The sequence below is a fragment of the Phytophthora infestans genome, genomic scaffold (genome assembly GCF_000142945.1).
Source record: "Phytophthora infestans T30-4 supercont1.69 genomic scaffold, whole genome shotgun sequence".
Classification (NCBI taxonomy): Eukaryota; Oomycota; class Peronosporomycetes; order Peronosporales; family Peronosporaceae; genus Phytophthora; species Phytophthora infestans.
The window spans coordinates 291644-312520 of record NW_003303690.1 but is presented as its reverse complement, the minus strand read 5'-3'; the positions used below and the strand labels follow the sequence as shown (position 1 = coordinate 312520).

Below are 20877 nucleotides of genomic sequence, written 5' to 3'. Positions count from 1 at the left end.
GTTGCCAGAACCGATGACTGTGACAGATGAACCACCGGGGAATCCAACACTTCCCATAACTGAGTTAAATCAGCCCCCGACTGTGCCCCACCTATGCCCGACTACGGACGAGCTGCAACCGACTGAGTCTGTTAAATACTCACTACACTACAGAGCCAGTCGAAACGACGGATGATTTTGAAATTGCAAGTCCAGTCCGACCGCGTGGTAGGCCAAAGCAGAAAGCATCCGCAAAGAAAGCCAAGAAGAATCGCGAAATCTCAAAAGTTCACCACGATTCAAACATGCATCACATGAAGCTGGATTTATCGGTGCTCTCCGCCCTATTACATGAAGACCACACATTCAATTCTGCAGAGACGACACTCCGACAATACCGCTGTTTTATTTTGGAGAAAAAACAAACCAAGCAGCCAATCGCCCACCAAAAAAGCAAAGTATCACGGAAGAAGACGCTACTAAGAGACGAAGATATATCGCGAATTCTTCCTAAAGATATGCTGCGTAAGTGCAGCAAGAAGTTATCGGCCTTCCAAGGGAAGAACTACGGTCTCCGAGAGGTGGATATACTTCTTGAAGTGCCAAGTATTGGTGTGTTTACAGCTGGAGCACTGACTACAATGAGGAACTATCACAGAGCGATGGATGCTATTGCTCAGATTGACAAAGCTACTGTCTGGGCTACGACTATTGATTTTGGGACTGAGGTCGACCCGTGGTTCATCGTGGAAGAAGATAAACGACTACTGGAAGGCCTAAAAAACACGCGTCTACAGTCAAATGAGGTAAGACACCTACTATATTTTTATGATAGCTCTCAATAATAACTTAATTGTTTTAGTTTGACCTATTAGATCTTGTCGGACGGGGAAATCTTAGCGATTCCACCTTAAGCCTAGTTTTGGAAAAACTATATACAAACAACCCGCGAGTGGTGGTGATAACCCCAAATTTGTTTGGGTGGGTTGTGGGAAGGAAGATTTCAATGGATGCTGAGACTGTCGAGAGCATTCTGTCGACAATTACTGGGGAGTGTGTACTCTAACCGATCAGCTGCAATTCGAACCATTGGTGTGCTATTATGATCGACATCGCAAAACGTATCGTGTATATCTACGATCCAATGAAATCAGGCTACGTGGCCAGCGTTCGAGTGGTAGCAGAACGACTTACACCTATGCTAGCGACAACCACGGGAGAAAGGTTTCGAGTGCAAGCGTACGAATCCGACATGGGGATTGAATTGAACAACTACAACTGCGGGTTGTTTATTTTGCTTGCATTTGAACCGTTCACAGGTGCGCCACCACTCGGGTGGATGAACAAGAAGCTGCTGATGTATCTGCGCTATAGATATCTTTGCTTGTGTCTTCACTGAATATAATACATTAACCTTCTTACAAACTTATAGAAGTTCGCATGCTCCGCTTGCTTGACTTAGCTAAGATACCTTTATCCGGATATACGCTGTCGCGAAAAAAGGGTGGGCAAACTGGCTTTTGACTAGTCGGGTACCCGTCGGTGCAGTCGGGCGTTGGTCGGGTACTTTTGTCCCGTCTCACGGCTTCCAGGCGGTTGCAGCAACACGTGCCTTCAAAATGAAGGCGTTTTAGATGCCGGCATTAAATGCCTGCATCATAAACAAATTTTGTTTACATGCTTGCCCGTTACAGTATTAATACATGTACCTTTTATAAAGATGATGACGATAAATTCGAAAGAGAGTGCTCACAAGCGTACCATACTACAATATCTGGAATCTAAGCATACTGTGAATGAAGCAATACTGTACTACTCTGTTCCATCTCAAATCTAACGCAACGAGCGACCGCACAAAAATAAATTATATCATTGGCTATTATTAGGCTAAGAATAGAGATTTGCAATTTTTTAATTTGTGGCTACCAGCTACATAATACAGTGCCCGCCAAATCATTAAGACCCCCGATTTGGCGGGACAATTCTGACAATATCTCGGCTTCTAGCCTGAGTTGAGAGCTGCTACTTTGATATGTTCTCTCTATTAGGCTTACAGAGGTGCCACTTGTGTTAACAACTTAGATTTCTATGTATCTGACAGGGCTGGTATACAAATTCAAGGTTTGGACATCAGCGTCATATTATTAAGACCACATCCTTTTTATGACGAAAAACACTTTTATGAACAGACCTTACAAATTTCTATATTAAAAGAGTGATGGTCAAAATAAGTAGATGGTTGGCGGAAATAAGCGGGTAGCTAGACGCTACGGAGGCTGTGAGCCTTTCATTTTCTAATGGGCCACGGCAAGACCCTCTCCCAACAAGAGTACTGGTTTATCGTCGGTCTCCACGACGGAGGCGTCTCTCTGCACGAGATCGCTAGGAAGACAGGTTGGTCCCGTACGTCCGTCCGGAACGCAGTCAAGGCGGAGCGGGGACGGAAGGAAGACAGGGGTGGAGAGCGAAGGGCTGGGCGGCAACCGGCACTGACGGAACGGGAGCTGCGGCAGCTTGTGCGTGCCGCGGCGACAGGTGAGTTCTTTGCTGCGGAGCTCAAGACGAAGTTCGGCATCAAGGCGTCCGTGAGGACGATCCAGCGGGTTCTGCAGCGTGTGGACCATCTGGTTTACACCAAGATGGACCGCACGCTTCCCCTCACGGCAGAGCACAAGGCTGCCCGCATGCAATGGGCGGAAGATTACATACTGAAGCCAGGTAAGCCTCTCATATTAAAGTTTTGCTGCAATTTTGTATTATAACAACATTTATTTTTTTTAGAAACTTGGATTTACACTATTTTTTCAGATGAAAAGAACTTTAATCTAGATGGTCCTGATGGATTCAAGTATTACTGGCGGGACATGCGCCAGCCTGCACAGTCTTATCTGCGTCGCCAAAATGGAGGAGGGAGCGTCATGGTGTGGGGCGCTTTTAGTGCAGCAGGTAAGAGTGAGCTGGCCATCTTGCGTAAACGTCAGAATTCAGGTGACTATATTTACACGTTATCTGAATATCTACTCCCTTTTGCTCACGCTAACTATGGTGTTGACTTTGTATTTCAGCAAGACAATGCTTCGATTCATGCCTCGCATGAAACGAAGCAATTCTTGCAGGAGATGCAACTCAACACCATGGCTTGGCCAGCTCGCTCGCCTGACTGCAACCCCATCGAGAACGTCTGGTCGGCGATGGCGGCCAAGGTGTATGCACATGGCCGCCAGTACCAAAACGTTGCTGATCTGGAGGCAGCAATCATGGCTGCATGGGACTCCATTCAGCTAGACTACTTGCTGAAGCTGATAGAGTTTATGCCTCGCCGCTGTCTAGCGGTGATCAAGAAGAAAGGTGGTCTGACTAAGTACTAATTTTTAATATAGAAATTTGTAAGGTCTGTTCATAAAAGTGTTTTTTCGTCATAAAAAGGATGTGGTCTTAATAATTTGACGCTGATGTCCAAACCTTGAATTTGTATACCAGCCCTGTCAGATACATAGAAATCTAAGTTGTTAACACAAGTGGCACCTCTGTAAGCCTAATAGAGAGAACATATCAAAGTAGCAGCTCTCAACTCAGGCTAGAAGCCGAGATATTGTCAGAATTGTCCCGCCAAATCGGGGGTCTTAATGATTTGGCGGGCACTGTACGTATCAGCTGTGCAGATAAGGCAGAGACTACCTGCACAGTCTCAAATTTAGACTGTGCAGCCGATGCACAGTCTCGGCTATATTATGTTCTCTTCGCGCAGATTGCTGATCCATGTGGTCGGAAAGGCTGGCACGTTAGGGACTAAAACAAGTGCATTTTCGGGTACAAGAACGTATGAAAAAACCAGAGTGATTGTCGGTGAGTGTGGCGGCAACTCGACTTTTTTAACTTATCTAAGCACCACTCAAGCGGCTTTACCGCGGTGTTCGCCTCGCCGCAATGTCACTCCCTGCTTCGTAAAGCCTTTCATATGTATGCACACCGGTCAATATCATTCTTTTTGGACAAAGAATCATTGACAAAAAATAACTACAAAAAAAGCTTACATTGACGATAATATAAGACTTAAGTATCTGTACCGGATGAATTCCATCGCTTGTCTGATCCCGCTTTCACTGTCCAGTCCAGTGACATCCACTCCATAACGCTGGAGCTCAACGAAAAGAAGGACAAATACGTAGGTTTTATTGTAGAACTTAAAATCCTCAGGGACTAGCTTGAAAGCAGACATATTTCTCTGCATTCTAGCGTTTCTTGTCCGCACTGGAGTGTTTGTTCGAATGGTGTAAATCTGATCACAGTAAGAATTTAGTACGATTTCAGAAACTGTTTCACAGGCTCAGACTGTTTCACAGTCTGAGCAGCACAAACCTGGAATGTTTTCCTGCTGTATGCCTTCAGATACGACTCCAACGCGCCCCAGCTGTCGAACGCCGTCACATCCAGATCCGGTACGTCCACTAATTCGTCTTGAGGAGCGATGTCACCTCCGTCGCATCCTTCTGTTTCCGAATCGGACGAATTTTGACTGCTCGCATCAGAGTCTGATGCAAATTAAGAATGAGATCCCTTCTCGTGTTCGCATTCTACTGACGAATCCTGAACGTTCAATGATTCTTCATTTCTGCGTCTAGAAGAGTTGTGGCGACGCGAGGATAAATGAGGCAATTGCTTTCTTCGCTTGGTTACCGCTCGATCTCGGGCGGTAAGATGCCTTCTTAACCTCTTCTTCTTCTTCCGTGAGTTTGAATGAACCGCAATGTCGCGGGACTCGCCGTCGCTGTTAGATTTTGACGCAACGCTTGCTAGGTCTTCGTCACCCCCTTCGCTGAAACGGGGCTGGTGGCGTGGCATGGCGGGCGTCGATACAGCAGACGCCGGACCCGTGCTGCTTTTTGGAACGCTGGGATTCTTTTGACTGGGGAGGGGGAGACTTTTGACAGCCATTAAACTTTAGGAATGATGGTCTGCATCCGGGTGAACATCCGAAGATCAAAATGCACATCCGAAGAAAACCAAAAGATTTGTCCCCACCGAAATGGCCCTTTTAAATACTGTGCAGGGAGACACTCTCGTGCAGATAAGCATGATGTACTGCCATCTGATCGCTCTAACGGCAGGCACAACAAATGTTGATGTTGTCAACATCGCTATCAAATACCAGCCAGCTAAGTCGCCCGATATGAACGTACTCGAATTGGGTCTGTTTAACTTGCTACAGTCGGCTCAATACCGCACACCAACGTACAAGATCGATGCTTTAATTGCGGAAGCTGAAAAAACTTACTGTGATCTTTCTAGTAGGACTATAGATAAGTGCTTTTTGACAGCACAAAAAATACCAGAATCTGTCATTGCGTGTGATACATACAAGCTCCCCCGAGTTTCGAAGCACCACATTCGCAACGGAGTGCTTCCAACCTCATTGCCTTGCGACTCTTTGGCAAAAAGGGCCAGGAGACACTTAATAAAATGAAGGGCCACCAACTCAAAATTAGTATCTTTTATTTTATGATGAACTCTTTTCTACACACCTTGTTTTATTTATTTTCACCTTTTGCGAGATCTAAAATTTGTCAGATTGTAAATACATAGATGTAATTGGTCAAAAGCGTTTTTCAGGCAAACGCGGCACAGACAGCAGCTTTTGAAGAACTATGTTCACATCTTGTAAGACCGTGGCAAAATCGATCTCTTCTGAAAACCTCAGCAATTTTCCAACACTGGGAAGCCCACTGCGAAACCAGACGTCCACTTTGTCAAAACGAATGACGCTCTTTTGCTCTGTACTTCGTTGCTGTCTGACTATGATCTACCAAAAAATACTGCTTTATAGAGCTAAGGCAGGGCTTTCCGTAGTGGCTAAATCACACCATTAGTTTAATAAATATGTCAGCAAAGGAGAAGTGTTAGATTTAAGATGGAACAGAGTGGTAGCTCACTTCTTTCCGCCCTCATCTAGCTCAGACAGAAAGCGCAAGCAAAAACAGATATCGAAGTGGAAAAAGCAGGCAGCGTAGATACAAGCCGTTTGCGAAGGTGGACATGGCGCGTCGAGCCTCCGACCAGGACGATCTCGCTCACCTGGTTCTTGGACAGTTTAGAGTCTCGTAAAACCTGCGCAACAGGATCCATGGTCTTGCGGAAATAATCGCTGCACAAGTCTTCGAACCGCGCGCGCGTGATGGTCGAGTTGAAGTCCACGCCGTCAAACAGCGAGTCGATCTCGATGTACGCCTGCGCCGAAGTGGACAGCGTCCGCTTGGCGCGTTCGCACGCCGTACGAAGACGACGCAGAGCTCGCTGGCTCGACGTCATATCCTTGCGGTGCTTACGTTTGAGCTCGGTCACGAAGAACTCGACCAGACGGTTGTCGAAGTCCTCACCGCCCAAGTTCGTGTCACCCGCCGTCGCCTTGACCTCGAAGATCCCGTCTTCAATAGTTAGCAGTGAGACGTCGAACGTGCCGCCTCCGAGATCGAAGATCAGCACGTTGTGCTCGCCTACTTTCTTGTCGAGCCCATAGGCGATCGCAGCAGCCGTCGGCTCATCAATGATACGCAGCACGTTCAAACCAGCAATATCTCCAGCATCTTTAGTCGCCTGACGCTGCGAGTCGTTGAAGTAGGCCGGGACCGTCACCTGGTTAGCTGCTGGATGTGGTAGTTGGTTTGATCACGAGAATGCACACGCCGTTCGCTTAGGACAGGGGGAAACCGGTATTTTGCCAGACTTGGAGCATCCCACTCACAGCAAATATTGTGTTATCTTCGGATTTGCTAGGATTTGCTGATATCTTCCATATTCGAACTCGGCACAGCGTATACTCTGCGTATATCCCTCGCACACAAATAATCCCTCCAGCAAATTCGTGGCGCCAACGGACCCAAATGCCGCCGCACCCACGCAGCGCTCCAAAGCGCCCCCTATTGGCAGACGCTAGCGACGGTTCCAGTGACGGCGCCACATCCAGCGGCTCTTTGCGTGAGTGGGAGCCGTCACTAAGCCCACATCGTGTGGAAACGACGGGGACGAGCAGTGCTAGCGAGGAAGCCGGACCAGTCTGTGTCATCGCTCCACCTCCGGGGAAGACGCAGTTCAGGTTGTGGGAAGAATTCGAGGCATACTTTGCGCAGTACCAAGCTCGGTCGTTCCAGGTACAGTTAATATTTTTTTTAAATTATATTCAGTGTTATCTAAGCTAATTGGTTGGCATGTTATCGATACAATATTAGATCTACCGTACCAGAACGAATACCTCAGTCCCAGTACGGCATTATCGGATAGATGCCCAGGGAGATAAGGCGTGTAAGATTCCCGACGAGTGGGATTAGTACGCAAAAACATACGTGTGTACGCATTACGGCAAATTCCGATCGCAAGCCACAAGTAAGAGGTCTCGTCAAGAGAGTCGAGCTTCTGGATGCTCTGTCTAGGTATGTTGCTGCTGCAAATATGGATGTCGGGTGTGCTGCGAAAGATACATGATCAATTGGACGAAGCCAGATTCATTCGGGCATGGTATGGTTCATTTGGGCATGGTCTGGTTCAATCTGGCATGGTCTGGTATGATTGGGTATTGACTGGTTTGATCGGACAAATCTACTAATATCTGCTGGCAATACTTCGTTGTTTTCAGATCAATGTGTACGTTCAAGAGATCAACAAAGCTACCCATACATTTGCTCTAATGATTACGCAGTGCAACCTTGAGCACAACCACACATTGAACGAGTACGCTTTCAAAAACCACTCGTCCAACCGTGTGTCCCTCGATGAGATGAGAGTGCTTTAGAGGCAGTGGACGAGCTCCGCAAAGCTGGCGCGAAAAAGACAAGCATTCTCAAGTTTATCAAGGACAATTTCGATAGCAATCCGAAGCCGCAGGATGTTCACAATTTGGTTTGCAAATTAAAGGCTCGCGAACAAGGATTAACCCCAACCTCTAGTTCAAAGTGGTTAACGAAGTGGATGACCGAATTTGGTGATGCTCCTGGCAGCGTGGGCGCATCTTCGTGGACGATGTGGGGGAAAAGGTATGATATACGACGTTTATGTTTCAAATTTTATTATGTTATTGCCTATCTAACCGTTTTATTATGTTAGAAATTGGCAACCTGTACTACGCCTCAAACCAAACACATGCGATCGACCTTCTCTCATGTTCCGGAGGTTCTTCTAATTGACGCGACGCATGGAACCAATCGATCCAAGTACAAGGGCTTCTCTTTCATGGCACACGACACTTTTGAAAAAAGGCCAGTTTGTGCAGCATGCCTTACTCCACAACGAGCAGTGGGGAACATTGTTGACTGCACTGGAAGAATTAAGACGAATAACCCGGCTTGGACGCGTCTTCAGTGCGTGCTCATCGACAAGGATTTCACGGAGCTTTCTGTTTTGAAGACATCATTCCCAGGCGTCACTATTCTACTCTGCCAGTTTCACGTATTAAAGTACTTGAGGAAAGGCAATTTTATCATCGGATTACGGCTCCAACACGTGGCAGAGGGATCAGCTGCGAGGGCTCATGAACCTCCTGGTACACGCGAAGACGGAGAAGGAGTACATGGGGCATTTCCGGTACATGCTGCATGTGTGCGAGGTTGGTCGTTCAAGGCCGGAGTCTTCAGATTCAATCGGGCAGGATAGGGCTACAAACAGATCGAATCCCTCTCCGGTCGGGGTGAATCTGGCTACAGTCGGGCAGAATCTGGCTCCAGACTCCGTTGAACCCGCGGATGTGGCTGCTGCGACAAATGAACCCACCACCCACCCATTTGCTGCCTATTTCATCAAAACCTGGGGTAATTGTCGTAAGTTATGATGTGCATACAAGCGGCAAAACACCGTCACTCTCGGCAATAACACCAATAATAGATTAGAGGCACCCTGGAAGCAGTTGAAAGAGTGGGTAAATTCGTTCATGGCTGTGGGCGAATGCATTGTGTCTATCATGTACTATCAAACGCTTCAAGAACGACGGTTCATGGATGAAGTCTACAAGAAGGTTAGCATTCATCATGTTGGATACGATCAAGAAATGACTCTCGTGGCTAACCTTGTCAGCGAACACGCGTGCGAGCTGATACAAGACTAAAACGTATACGCAACTTGGCCGTGCATCATACAATTTTTCGGAACGGAGCAGGGCGTCTATATTATGAAGAGCACAAGCACTGAGGAAGATGCCCTTGACGAGAGTGAGACCGAGTATACTGTTTCTGAGGCCAACTGGACTTGTTCGTGTCTCTTTATGAGCACGCGTTTGCTGCCGTGTCGTCATGTTTTCTTTCTGAGAAGACCAATCGGCAAAAAAACTGTTATCCCGACACAACTTCTCAATCGTCGGTGGATATTGTCTTCTGTTAGGTCCTCGATAGAGTTCGAAAGCTCAAGTGACAGCTGTGCGTCCATGGAATCTTTCGCTATTCGTCGGGTTGTGGCGACGGGTGATCGACCTTGGGACTCAAACCGCAAGTATCGTGAGGCGCTGCCTATCGCTAGTGAAATTCGTGGTTCGATGTCTGGATTGGGAATGGCACAATACCGAGAAGCGATGGAGTATCTGAAGAACGTTGCTCGTTGGCTCAAGCATTGTGACTTCGGCACCTTATCCAGTCAAAAACAAAACGATCAGCTATTAGACTCTCCTCCTTCTACCCAGCCAGCTGAAGCGAGTTCAGCTATTGAGAGCAGCCAAGTCGAGGAGTCTGTAGTCTGGCGAGTCTGGAACTCAGTCTGGCGAGTCTGGCACCCAATCTGGCAAACATCTCGAATTGAAAACCCGAGATTTGACAACGACTCTTCGAGAAGTAGGGAATGAAGAATTTCACGTAGCGAGCCCTCCTAGACCCCGCGGGCGCCCAAAGCAAACAGCAAAGTCGAAGAGAGCTGCTCGTAGAAAGAATGCCACGGTCGTCCAGGAGGACTCAGATTTGTACGCAGCGAACCTGAGCCTGGCTACAGTGCGAGATACTGTTGAAGGCGTGCCTACATACGATACATCTGCCGCTACCCTATCGCGATTCAAGCTGTATGAGTTCATTAAAACTCTCAGGGCTCCAGTAGCCCAGGAGAGAGCGAGCTTACCACCGGCGAAGAAAATATATCCTGCGGAATCCATAACCCGTGTATTTCGCAAAGACTTCATTGAGAAGTGCAGTGCCAAAGTCTCAGCCCTGCAGAAAAAACATAAAAGATTCATCGGGTGTTAATCTATGTGAGCAAGAAATTGCGGTGGAAGTAATCGGTGTTGGAACATACACTACCGAGACGTTGGGTGTAATGAAAAAGTGGCACAGGGCGATGAAAAGCATACAACACGTGGACAAAGCTATAAACTGGATCGAGACTATTGATTTCACGCTACAGATTCCCGAGCATTTCCAAGTTAATCCAGACCCAGATATACTTGCTAAGCTGAAGGCCATCCCACTTCTGTCCGTGCAGGTACAGTTAACGTACATTTATTGATACAATGGATTTACTAACGTTGATAGCATCTTTTCAAATATAGGCGGAAGCGCTGGAGCTCGTTGGCAAGTCGCCCTTGGGTGATTGTGCCGTTAACACTTTAGTGCTGAAGCTGTTTGCAGAAAGAGTAGACACGATTGGAGTCGACACGTCCATCGCGGGGAACGTTATGAATGGCTATTTATCGATCTATACGATGAAGGGCGTGTTTGTAGGTGTTACGGGTGAGAAGATTTTGATTTCGATCATCTACGGCAAGAATCACTGGTGCTCCGTCATGATTGACCTGACATGTAAAGACGTATTAGTCTACGACCCGATAAATTCCAGCTACGGAGTGAAGGTTCGCCCCCTTGCTGAAAAAATGGTGACGATGCTACCAGACTTCGCCCCAAGAAAGTACTGAGTCCGAATGTACGAAAGTGATCTTGGAGTGCAAGTCGATAGCTACGATTGTGGCATGTACATGCTGTTGGCATTCGAGATATTTGCCAGTGCTACTGCTACGCGTGCGCTAAGTAGGAAGGAGTTGCAATATCTACGCTATCGGTATCTCTGCACGTGCATTTAGCTGAACAAGTTTTCAATGATTCGGTCTTTTGTTTGTGTGTGTCGATGGCATGACTACCTCCGGGTTATTCACCCTGCACTTTGTCTTGAGAGTTAGATATCCTCAGCGCAGTCTGCTGAATGTCTTGCAGATTTCAGTTTCGAAACCGACAGACATCGAGTTCCGGTTATACGTATACTCCCGAAGACACATCAACTGATGACGTGTCCGGCTCTTCCCGAGTCTGGCATATTCGGGCATGCTAATCGGGTGTATTCCGGTGTAATTGTACTGTCTCTTGTTACCCAGTCTGGCTGAATAACGAGTGCCAATTCGAAAACATGCATGGTCGCCGTGCTGGGAAGCCGATACAGTATTACCGGAAACGACGATTACTGGTAGTTTGTCCTCTCTGCCAGTACCGGTATTGTAAATTCATTGCCGCTTTGCAGTGAGTCTACAGATCGTACTTAAGTGGGCATTAACTGAAGCTATAATAAGTCGAAAACAGATTTAGTCTGCAGACAGCGACGGTAAAATCCGCCCGATATCTGAGCACTATCTTTCATATAAAATAAAAATATTACGCCCGACAGGAATACCCGCCTGTAAATTTGATTGGATGAAAGTGGTACAATCCGATAGAGGATGAAGAGCAGCGCCTCGCACGGATCCTGGCGGAAGCTGACGAGGACCAAGTAGCTGACGCCCCAACTGCGGTTGGCAGAGGCGGCGAAGCGGACCCCCGAATGCATGGTGAAACCATAGCGGCGAGCGAAGTCTAGACGGACGAGCTGCCGAAGATCTAGGGGAACGATCGGCCCAAGAGAAAGACGAGAGCTTGTTTGGCACGTCACCGCGAGCAGAGGAGAATCGGAGAATGTTTGTGACGATGTTGGGGACGCCTCAGGGCAGAGCTAGCTTCCAAGCGCTCCTTGGGACTCTGGCTGATCGACCGACTCCCACAGAGGAAGCATCCACGGTCCAGGGGGGCGCAAGAGATCGAGACGACTAGTTCTAGAACGAGACGAGGAGTGGCGTTCTCGCTGGATTCGTCCCGACCGTCGCTGAATCCCGAAGACGAGACTGAGCGAGATGTGTCCTCAGCCGCGTCACCCGATTACTCCCCGGAGGAGGATTTTGGAAGACTATATGAGAGCGACGCCTCTGCGTCTTGGTCGCACTTTCGAAGTACGGCCGGATTTCAAGCTGAGCCTCCGAGCGAAGTGGAACGTCACGGTGCATCAAGAGCGACTTCGCAAGCTCCCACCATGACAGTACGCCGTGGAACGACGTCCGCAAGTCAAAGCGCGACGTCTGTAAGCCGAGGGACGACGTCCGCGAGTAGTGGAACAGCTCCTGCCTGGGATGGAACGACGCATACTAGTGGAGGGTCGGCGATTGTGGACCCTGGTCTTCAAGCCTTTATCGTCAACCTTATCGGTCAGGCAATGCAGCAAATCGCTATGTCGAGTGGATCTGTAGGGACACAACGTTCACCGTCGAAGGATCGAGGATCGAGAACGGTGAAGGCTTCACCCAGGTACTCTAGTAACGAGTTGGATCGACTGTTGCAGTCCCCGAGGAGTGGAACCCGTAGTCTTGGAGGTGGGAAGACCGTGTATCGGTCACCCCTTGAGACTCGGGCCAGCGAGCCTATGTCTCCTATCCATTCGTATGAGAATGTATCCGCTCGAACACCCCGAACGCACGGCGGAGGCGGAGCGTATGGCACGCCGAGATCATACTCGTCCTCCAATCCGTTTGATCCGATGTTACCGCCGGGTTGGAATCCGATTGAGATGACACCTACTTACCCATCTACGCCTATGGCACGCCTTCGATGCATGCCGGACTGAGAACGGAGGGAACTTTGAATTGGGGAACTAAGCCGACTAACAGGAGATCGTTCCAGGATTACAATGAAGATCCGAGACTCCTTGGAAACGCGGAACTCGACCGAGAACGCTACCAGAGGTATGCGACGCCCCGCCCGAACACTCCCACGGATCAATACGCTGAACGTGAGCCACAAGACTACATCCAAGGGCATGCTCATGTGGTTGGAATTCCAAACGAGTTGAGGAATGCAGTCAAAGTGATCGTTCCATTTTATTCGGACACGGCCTCGAGCGAGCGAGCAGCGGCGTTTTGGTGCTCGTTTGAGAAGTGCACGATGGGCATGGACGATCGACTGCACTTAACGGCTTTTGGACAGTGTCTGAAGGGTAAAAAGGGGCAAGAATGGTGGTACAACTCGAGGATCGATAAATTTGAGCTGCTTCATTCCAGGTTTCCCAACCGCTTCGTCTGTCTGGCTCCGGCGCAAACGTGGACCCGTCTTAAAACGGCGGCTAGAAAACGTGGCGAGTCTGCCGAAGAGTGGAGTGATCGACGCGAAACTATATGCGACGCTCTGAACCTGTCTGAACCCCGCATGAGGTACGAGTTTTTCTTTGAGGGAGTAAGGAACAAGTAGATGCGAGCGATGCTGAACGGTAACATGATCGGGTTAATTGAACAAGTCTGTCGCATTCTGTTGTTCAAGAATCTTCACTTGCCTATCGAAGAGGACGATGAGTTTCCTGAGAAAGGAAGGAAGCTACCGAGCACAAAGAATGTGCCCTCGACGGGTTTACAAGTACTTCAAGAGCTACATCAGCAGAATCGGAACGTGCAAAAGAATTCGGGGACGAGTGATGGATACATAGGCGCCGTTACTATGACCGATCTGAAATCGGCTAGTCCATCAAATCTAAACGGAAGTGTCGGTGCCGAACTAGGAACTCTCAACATTCGTATGGCCCTGACACCCGCATGGCGGAAGGAGAGGTTGTGTGTGGTCGCTGTGAAAAAAAGGTGTGTTGTCGCTGTGAAAAAAGGTGTGCAGTCGAGAGACGTGTCCTCGAGGGAGAGGCCTGTGTAATCGCTGTCACCAATTTGGTCACTACTCCATGGAGTGTAACTTGCCTAGGAGGACGGGTGGAAGTCGATATGGAGATCGTCGTGTCACGGACTGTTTTTGTTTGTCGACAACCGGGTCATAGTGTGACAAACTGTCCCGAAATCGAGAAACTGTGCAGTCTCACGAGGAACGCCGAAGTGACCGAGAGGGCTACCACACTAACTGGGACGTCCCGACCATGAAGGGGGCAAGATGAAGGGGAAAGAAGTGTCGCTCTTTCCTCTTGCCAGGTTGTCGACACATAGGGAGATGAAGGATCACGCTTAAGTGAATTTGGTGAGCATGAGAGGGCTTCCGGGGCTGGTGTGACTAATGAAGTAAGCGCTCGGAACGTTCTCGTTGCGAGCATGACGACTGAAAATGCGGATATTGAAACTGGGACGAGCAGTCTAACAGAACGGACTGGCTCAAGGCAAGATGAGAAAGAGGAAGGGTCTACGGAGAGACCTGAAATTGGAGCGGAGCGTGAGAAAGGAACTACGGAACGCTCCTCCATAACGATGAAAGGGGAAAGTGGGACGAAGAATCGTTCCAATTGGTCACAGGACGTCGATCGAGGGATAACGGAACGCTCCGAAGATGCGTTGAGGACCAAAGCGGAGTGCAGTAGAAGAACGGAAGCTGAAGTGCTGTCCCACAAGTCTACACGGGATGAACAGGCACTCGAGACTAAGACGGAAGACGTGATAAGCGTCAGAACAAACCAGCTTGCGGAAGTGATCGGATTGGTGAACGCTCTTCAGAAAGACGTTGACATTCCCGAAGCAGAGCTGGAATCGGAACGTACTAAGGCGACGGACCCTTCAGGCGAATATGATCGTCTGTTTACCGACGAGAAGCTGGATATGCTCGAGCGTTGTGACGATCCGGTAGTGAAGAGTGAACCCGAGGAGTACGACAAGGAACTGGAAGAGCGACGGTTTCCGCTGGACGACCAGAGGATTCGGTCCCGAGTGAAGCAGAATGCTGATAAGCAGGAGAAACCGTCACTTGCGGAGATGAGTGAGCTGCTGGGAATATCGGAAGAAGTGCTAAAACGCACGAAGGAAGTCCTTACAGGAGAGATGAGGGAACCGGCGTACTGGCGGGATTGGTACGAGAAGACACTAGAGAGCTCTACTGTGGTCAGACGGGCTAATCGAAACTTTAAAGACGAGACTGGAATGATGGAGACTACGTTGCCTGTCAGCTCCATTACTGAGGACGAGAACGTAGGCGTCGCATTGAAGGACGACCCCGCCGAACGGGAGTTCATACGGAGCGTTTGCGTTGGGTACAACGAGTCTCCAACTGCGGTCGATGGGAACGAAGAAGGAACGTCGTTATCCTTTAAGTGGCGCTCCGAACTCTGTAAGAGAGTGTATGTGATACTCAAGCAAGAGTGGATTGAGGACAAGAAAAGTCCAGTAGAAGAGACTGGTCCTGGGAGCGAGAGCGGAACGGAGGCTGACGCTCCCTGGCTACGAGGCAAGTCCGAGGTAAACGATTTGGATGAAGATTCCCTTCGTGGCCACCTAGAAAAAGTAGGTGAAACGATGACCCGATCGTTCCAAAATCAAGCGTGGACTGGGCTCATTTCTATTTCCGGACCGAGGCTTCTACCATCCGTGACAAGTTGCGCGACAAGCGAGGGGCGTCTAAAATAGAAGGACCCGTCGCTGTTGCCGTTGCACTAAAACGACAGAGGAAAGTGACGTTTGAGCTTCCAATCGAATCGTCGGAAGATGAGAGGCTGAAAATCGCCGGTGAACTACCCGACATCTATGCGATAAACGCGCGAAGAGCTCAGCGGGTGCGAAGGTCGCCGCGATTGCGAGCCGCGAGTGAAGACAACGCCTCTCAGGATGAAGCAGGTGTTGTGCCGGTTAGAAAACGCGTCATTTGTAGTGTTGGGGGACTGAAAGCTGTTACCGGGGGCTTCATCGACTGTTGTCCGTCGGAGATGTTAGCAGACACTGGAGCTGTGGCGAGTCTCGTGAACAGGCGGGTGCTGAAACGACTTGGTCGAGCGTCGGAACCTCTCAAATTCTACACCGGAAGCTTAGACAGCGTTTCGGGACATGAAATTCGTGTACGTGGCATGATCGAGCTTCCCGTGACGCTTGGGACGACCGATTTGACGCATCCGTTTGTAGTGGTTGACCATTTGTTCGTTGATGCCATTTTGGGAACGGACTCGTTGCGCTCGTTCCGAGCCGTATTGGATCTCGAAGACCAAACGATGACGCTGAAAGGGGCTGGAGATGTAATTGTTGGGCATCTCACGACTGGAAGAGACTTACGCGGTCACGACGACCTCAGCGGTGCGCTTAAAGCATGGACACCTAGCGCTAGTCAAGTCCAAGGTTCGGGGACGTTGAAAGATCGTTCCACTGTTTTGGTGGAAGGCATCCCTGGGACGGATGAGAACTTACGAGTGACCAGACCCCTGTGTACGGTGATGAACGGGATTGCCCTAGTATATATTTGTAATGCGTCTACGGAAGACGTTGAAACTCCGTCGGGTGCGTACGTAGCGGCTGTGCCTCTCGTTCCCAAATCGGCTTTCGGTGTGTAAGTCCGAAGTGGAACGACGAGCGAGATTAGCGCCGTGTTAAGTGCTACCGTAAGCAACAAGTGGGCGAAGGAGAAGACTGTCGAAGTAGAGATGACTGCTGCTATGCGGAACGAAGAGAACGATGTGTTTGAAGTAGATTTCCAGGATTCGTCGCTTGGAGCTGAACAAAGGAGACTGTTTGCCGAAATACTAAGGGACCTGAAGGATCTATTTGTCGAGACGTCCAAGAAGCCGGGACGTACGGACCTCCTGAAATTCAACATCGATACGGGTACGAGCGCGCCAATAAAGCAACCTTCCTATCGTGTCTCGAAAGCCAAAGGGGACGAAATGGAGGCTGCGATTCAAGAATGTTTGGAACTTGATATAATCAGACCGTCGAATAGTCCCTGGGCTAGTCCTGTGCTGATGATTCGGAAACTCGGCGGCGGAATTCGATTCTGCATTAATTATCGGAAGCTTAATGCGGTCACGGTAAAGGATAGCTATCCTATGCCGTTGATCGATGACATTTTGGACGTCCTTGGAGACGCTAAGCTATTTTTTACGATGGACATTGCGTCAGGGTACTGGAACGTTCCGATGAAACTGAGCAGTATGGAGAAGACGGCTTTTACAAGCAAGTTTCGGCTTTACGAATGGCTCGTTACGCCTTTTGGATTATGTAACACCGTTCTCGCTTTCGAACGACATGGAGAACGTCCTGATCTACCTGAAATGGAGGACGTGCCTTGTCTACCTGGACGACTGTGTGGTGTTTAGCGACGATTTTCCAGCTCACCTAATCCGGGTAAAACAAGTGTTGGAACAATTCCGTGCGGCAGGATTTAAGCTGAAAATGAAGAAGTGCCACTGGGGACGTGACAAAGTAGCGCTCCTAGGACACATAGTGATACATACGGGCACATTACTGAACCCAGAGAAGGCGAAGGCGGTGATGAACATTGAAGGCCGCATGATCTTCATCCTGTCCGTGCTTTCCTTGGATTAACGAGTTACTTCCGACGCTACATACCCGAGTTCGCTGCAATTGCACCTCCTTTGGAGCGACTGAAGCAGAAAGAGGCCGACTTCAAATGAAACGAATATCGTGAAACGGCGTTCCGACAACTCCAAAGGGCTTTAGTGAAACATCCTGTACTGGTATATCTTAACTTAGACAAGAGATATAAGCTCTATGTGGATTCGTCGCATTTGGCGATGGGGGCGTGTCTAATGCAGGAAGTTGCCAAACGTGACCGAGCGGTTGCCTACGCTAGCAAGATATTGGTAGGATCGCAACGTAACTGGGTCAACAAGACCTGTGGCACCACCGAGATTGAATGCTGGGAAATTATCTGGGTTACGCGAAAGTTCAAATGCTATATCGACCACGGCGAATTTGACCTGTTTACGGACCATCAAGCACTTATATGAATCTTTAGTGACAATACGCGAACGTCGAATGCCAAGTTGGCACGATGGGCTGCGGAGTTGTCACAACTGACGTTTTAAGTGTATCACAAGCCTTGAACGTCCATGGGGCATGCGGATTGGTTGTCAAGACTTAATCATCGCCCTGAGAAAGGAATAATGAGTGCTGTCATGATGAATGATCTCTTGAACGAAGAACGAGACGATCCTCCTGATGATCTTGGAACGTTCCCTTTGGAAGAGACTGATAACTCGAACGTGACGGACAGTTCAGCTCCAGTCGGGGAGCATGCCGAAGATGTGGTCCCTACCAGCGAGCTCACCTAGGAAGAACGGGAAGAAGAATTACAAGCAGGAGCCCCACCATTTCTACCTTCTACTATCGACGTGTTTGGGTTGGACTATGATAAGTTCGTGAAAGAACAGGAACAAGTACCGTGGATGCGTGCCATGAGAGCCTTCCTAATGAACGGAGCTTAAGCCTTGCATCCTCAACTCAGGGTGACAGTGCTGAAAATGGCTCGGCATCACTTAATGAAGAATGAAGTCCTACTGCGTCTCGTGTACTTAGGGGCTCGTGCCGGCCCTGCTCGGACCGTGACCATTCTTGTCGTTACATTACCGTTTATCAAGACAGTTCTGCATTATGGTCACGCGGAAATGTTCTCTGCTCATTTGGGGGAGACTAAGACCTTGGACAAAGTAAGACGCCATGCTTACTGGCACGGATGGCGGAAAGACGGGGTCAAATACGTGAAAGAATGTTCCATTTAAAGTGGGGGGTAAGGTCGGAGGCCCTGGAGAGCCGGGCTGATACAGAAGATGCCAATTCAGGAGCTATCGGGACCGTTCTCGCTACTGGTAGTTGACGCCGTCGGTCCGTTGGTGGTCACACCGCGAGGTAACACGTATATCTAGGTGTTTGTGGACTACTTCACGAGATGGGCTGAAGCTTTCGCGGCTGCGTCTCTGGATACGATCTCCTATGTGAACGCCACGATTGAAGGTGTTATTTGTAGACATGGCGTCCCAGAACGATTGCTTAGTGACCGAGGAACGAACTTCACGTCCGATTTGGCACGATCGTTATATCAGACGCTAGGGATTAAGAAGTTGTTTGGAGCAGTTTACCATCCCCAAACTCAAGGACAAGTGGAACGATTTAATGGAACGTAGTTGAGGATGCTCAACGTGAGCGAAACTCAGACCAACTGGGACATCTATTTGCATCGGGTCTTATTGGCTTATCGAACTGCTTACCATGAGACCCCTGAAGACACGCCTTTCTTCAGCTTGTACGGTCGTGACCCGGTCCTGCCGATCGACTTAGCCTTTTTCAATACTGGGAAAGACTGGAAAAGCAACGAGGTCGCAGCGTATCGGAGGAAGTTGTACCTGTCGTTACGTGACTCAAGGCAAAAATGGAACGACATGAAAGGAAACGACTTGGGTGACTCTGACGCCACTTGGGAAGGGGATGCCAGCGGACGACGCCGGAAAGATCCTTTAAAACGGGCCCAGTGTCATCCAGAAATGGTGGAAGTATTGGGGGAGTGGCTCTACGGAACGGAGGCAGTGCCGTCTGTCGTGAAGTTTCCCGAGATTATGGTGGAAGCAATGCTGATCTGTGCCGTGGCGGGCATGGTAGTGTGGGTGGTCACGACCCCTTACGCAGTGTGGGGTGGGCATTTAGTGCTAGCATGGTGGACGGTTGCTCCTCCGTCTGTTTCTTTTGGTATACTTGTAGTGACCGAATTGTCACTACCGTCCGAAAAGCCAGCGCTCAAGCGCTGCATCCTAAAGAATATGCGTGCATATTGGTCACGCTAACGTTCCTCGGCCCAATGGATGTATTACGGAACTACGAATCCCGCTTCGCCATCTTCGGACAGTTGTGCCTCAAATGGTGCGAGGCGTGGCACCAATCGATCTGTCTCTTCGTTCTCGATGTGATTCAACTCATTTGGACGTCGTGCTGCCGATATACAAAGGCGATAGCTGAAGCTGTGGCTGCCTCTATCGATCGAGTGGGCGAGTACCTGATCGGTACGTACCTTTTGGGACAACTGTTAGCGTCGCTCGTGTTCTACTTGCCACGGGTGGTTTATGAAGGCGTGGAAGGGGTGGATGGGCGCTTCTTTAGTTACTTTAGTGGTGAACGTGATACTGGAATTTTCGATCGTGTGTCTCTACGGCAACGTGTCTGTCCTGACACTAGGCTGCTATAGCCACGCTTCGAGCTACGCTTGGGCTTTGCGAGTGAATGGAGCCGACTGTTCGGGAATCACGACCGCTCAACGAGGTTGGACTAAGCACAAAAGCCGAAACGAGGGTCGGGAAGGGAGAGAGAGAGCTAGCCGCGACCTTTTGCCAGCAAGTCCTAATGGTAAAGTGTCGCCGGCCCCGGGAGATTCGAATTCGACCCCGATTGGAAGGACGTCGATCATTCCGGATCTGGCAGCTGACTCGACTATCGGATCTGCTGGAGAGGACGAGGCTCGGCGAGGACACCGAGTGACAGTCGGGGAGAAATGTCACGGTCTTCGGCTAGAGGAAGGATTCGCTATTCTGGACGACTGTCTACGGCACTTTAGTGCGCAGCGCAAGAAGAGCGTCATGCCCGACCAGTCTCGCTCCTCGACGCAGACAACCTCGTCCGTAGTCTAAAGTGACCAAGAGGTCCAGACAGGGGGACGATGGTGAAGTTCACAGCAACAACTGGAGGTATGAGAGCTGGTAGGAGGTACTTTCGTAAAGTAGAGAGCTGGTGAGGAAGCTCTCAGTCGTGAAATTCCTTCTTTTACGAGAATCGCTCAAGAAACAGAAAAGTAACAACTTTATTTTACTCAACTATTACGTCAAAGTTCCTACGTCGGCTTATATAAAATACACGACCCCGACAAGAGAAGGAGACCGCATAACTAGACAATGCTGTTATCTGTACACAAT

The 20877-nt window shown here is 49.3% G+C and overlaps 2 protein-coding genes across 2 annotated transcripts; one reads left to right on the top strand and one right to left on the bottom strand.

Annotated features, from left to right (window-relative positions):
* Window positions 1-6151: 6151 nt before the first annotated feature.
* Window positions 6152-6590, top strand: PITG_18517 (uncharacterized protein; the record flags this gene model as incomplete). Its single annotated transcript, XM_002997585.1, has 2 exons — window positions 6152-6480; window positions 6584-6590. 2 exons carry the CDS (start codon window positions 6152-6154, stop codon window positions 6588-6590), a joined length of 336 nt encoding a protein of 111 aa, XP_002997631.1.
* Window positions 6591-6667: 77 nt separating this feature from the next.
* On the bottom strand, window positions 6668-7039 carry PITG_23130 (uncharacterized protein; the record flags this gene model as incomplete). Its single annotated transcript, XM_002997584.1, has 1 exon — window positions 6668-7039. The coding sequence occupies one exon, from the start codon at window positions 7037-7039 to the stop codon at window positions 6668-6670; it is 372 nt and encodes a 123-aa protein (XP_002997630.1).
* Between the last annotated feature and the right edge of the window lie 13838 nt (window positions 7040-20877).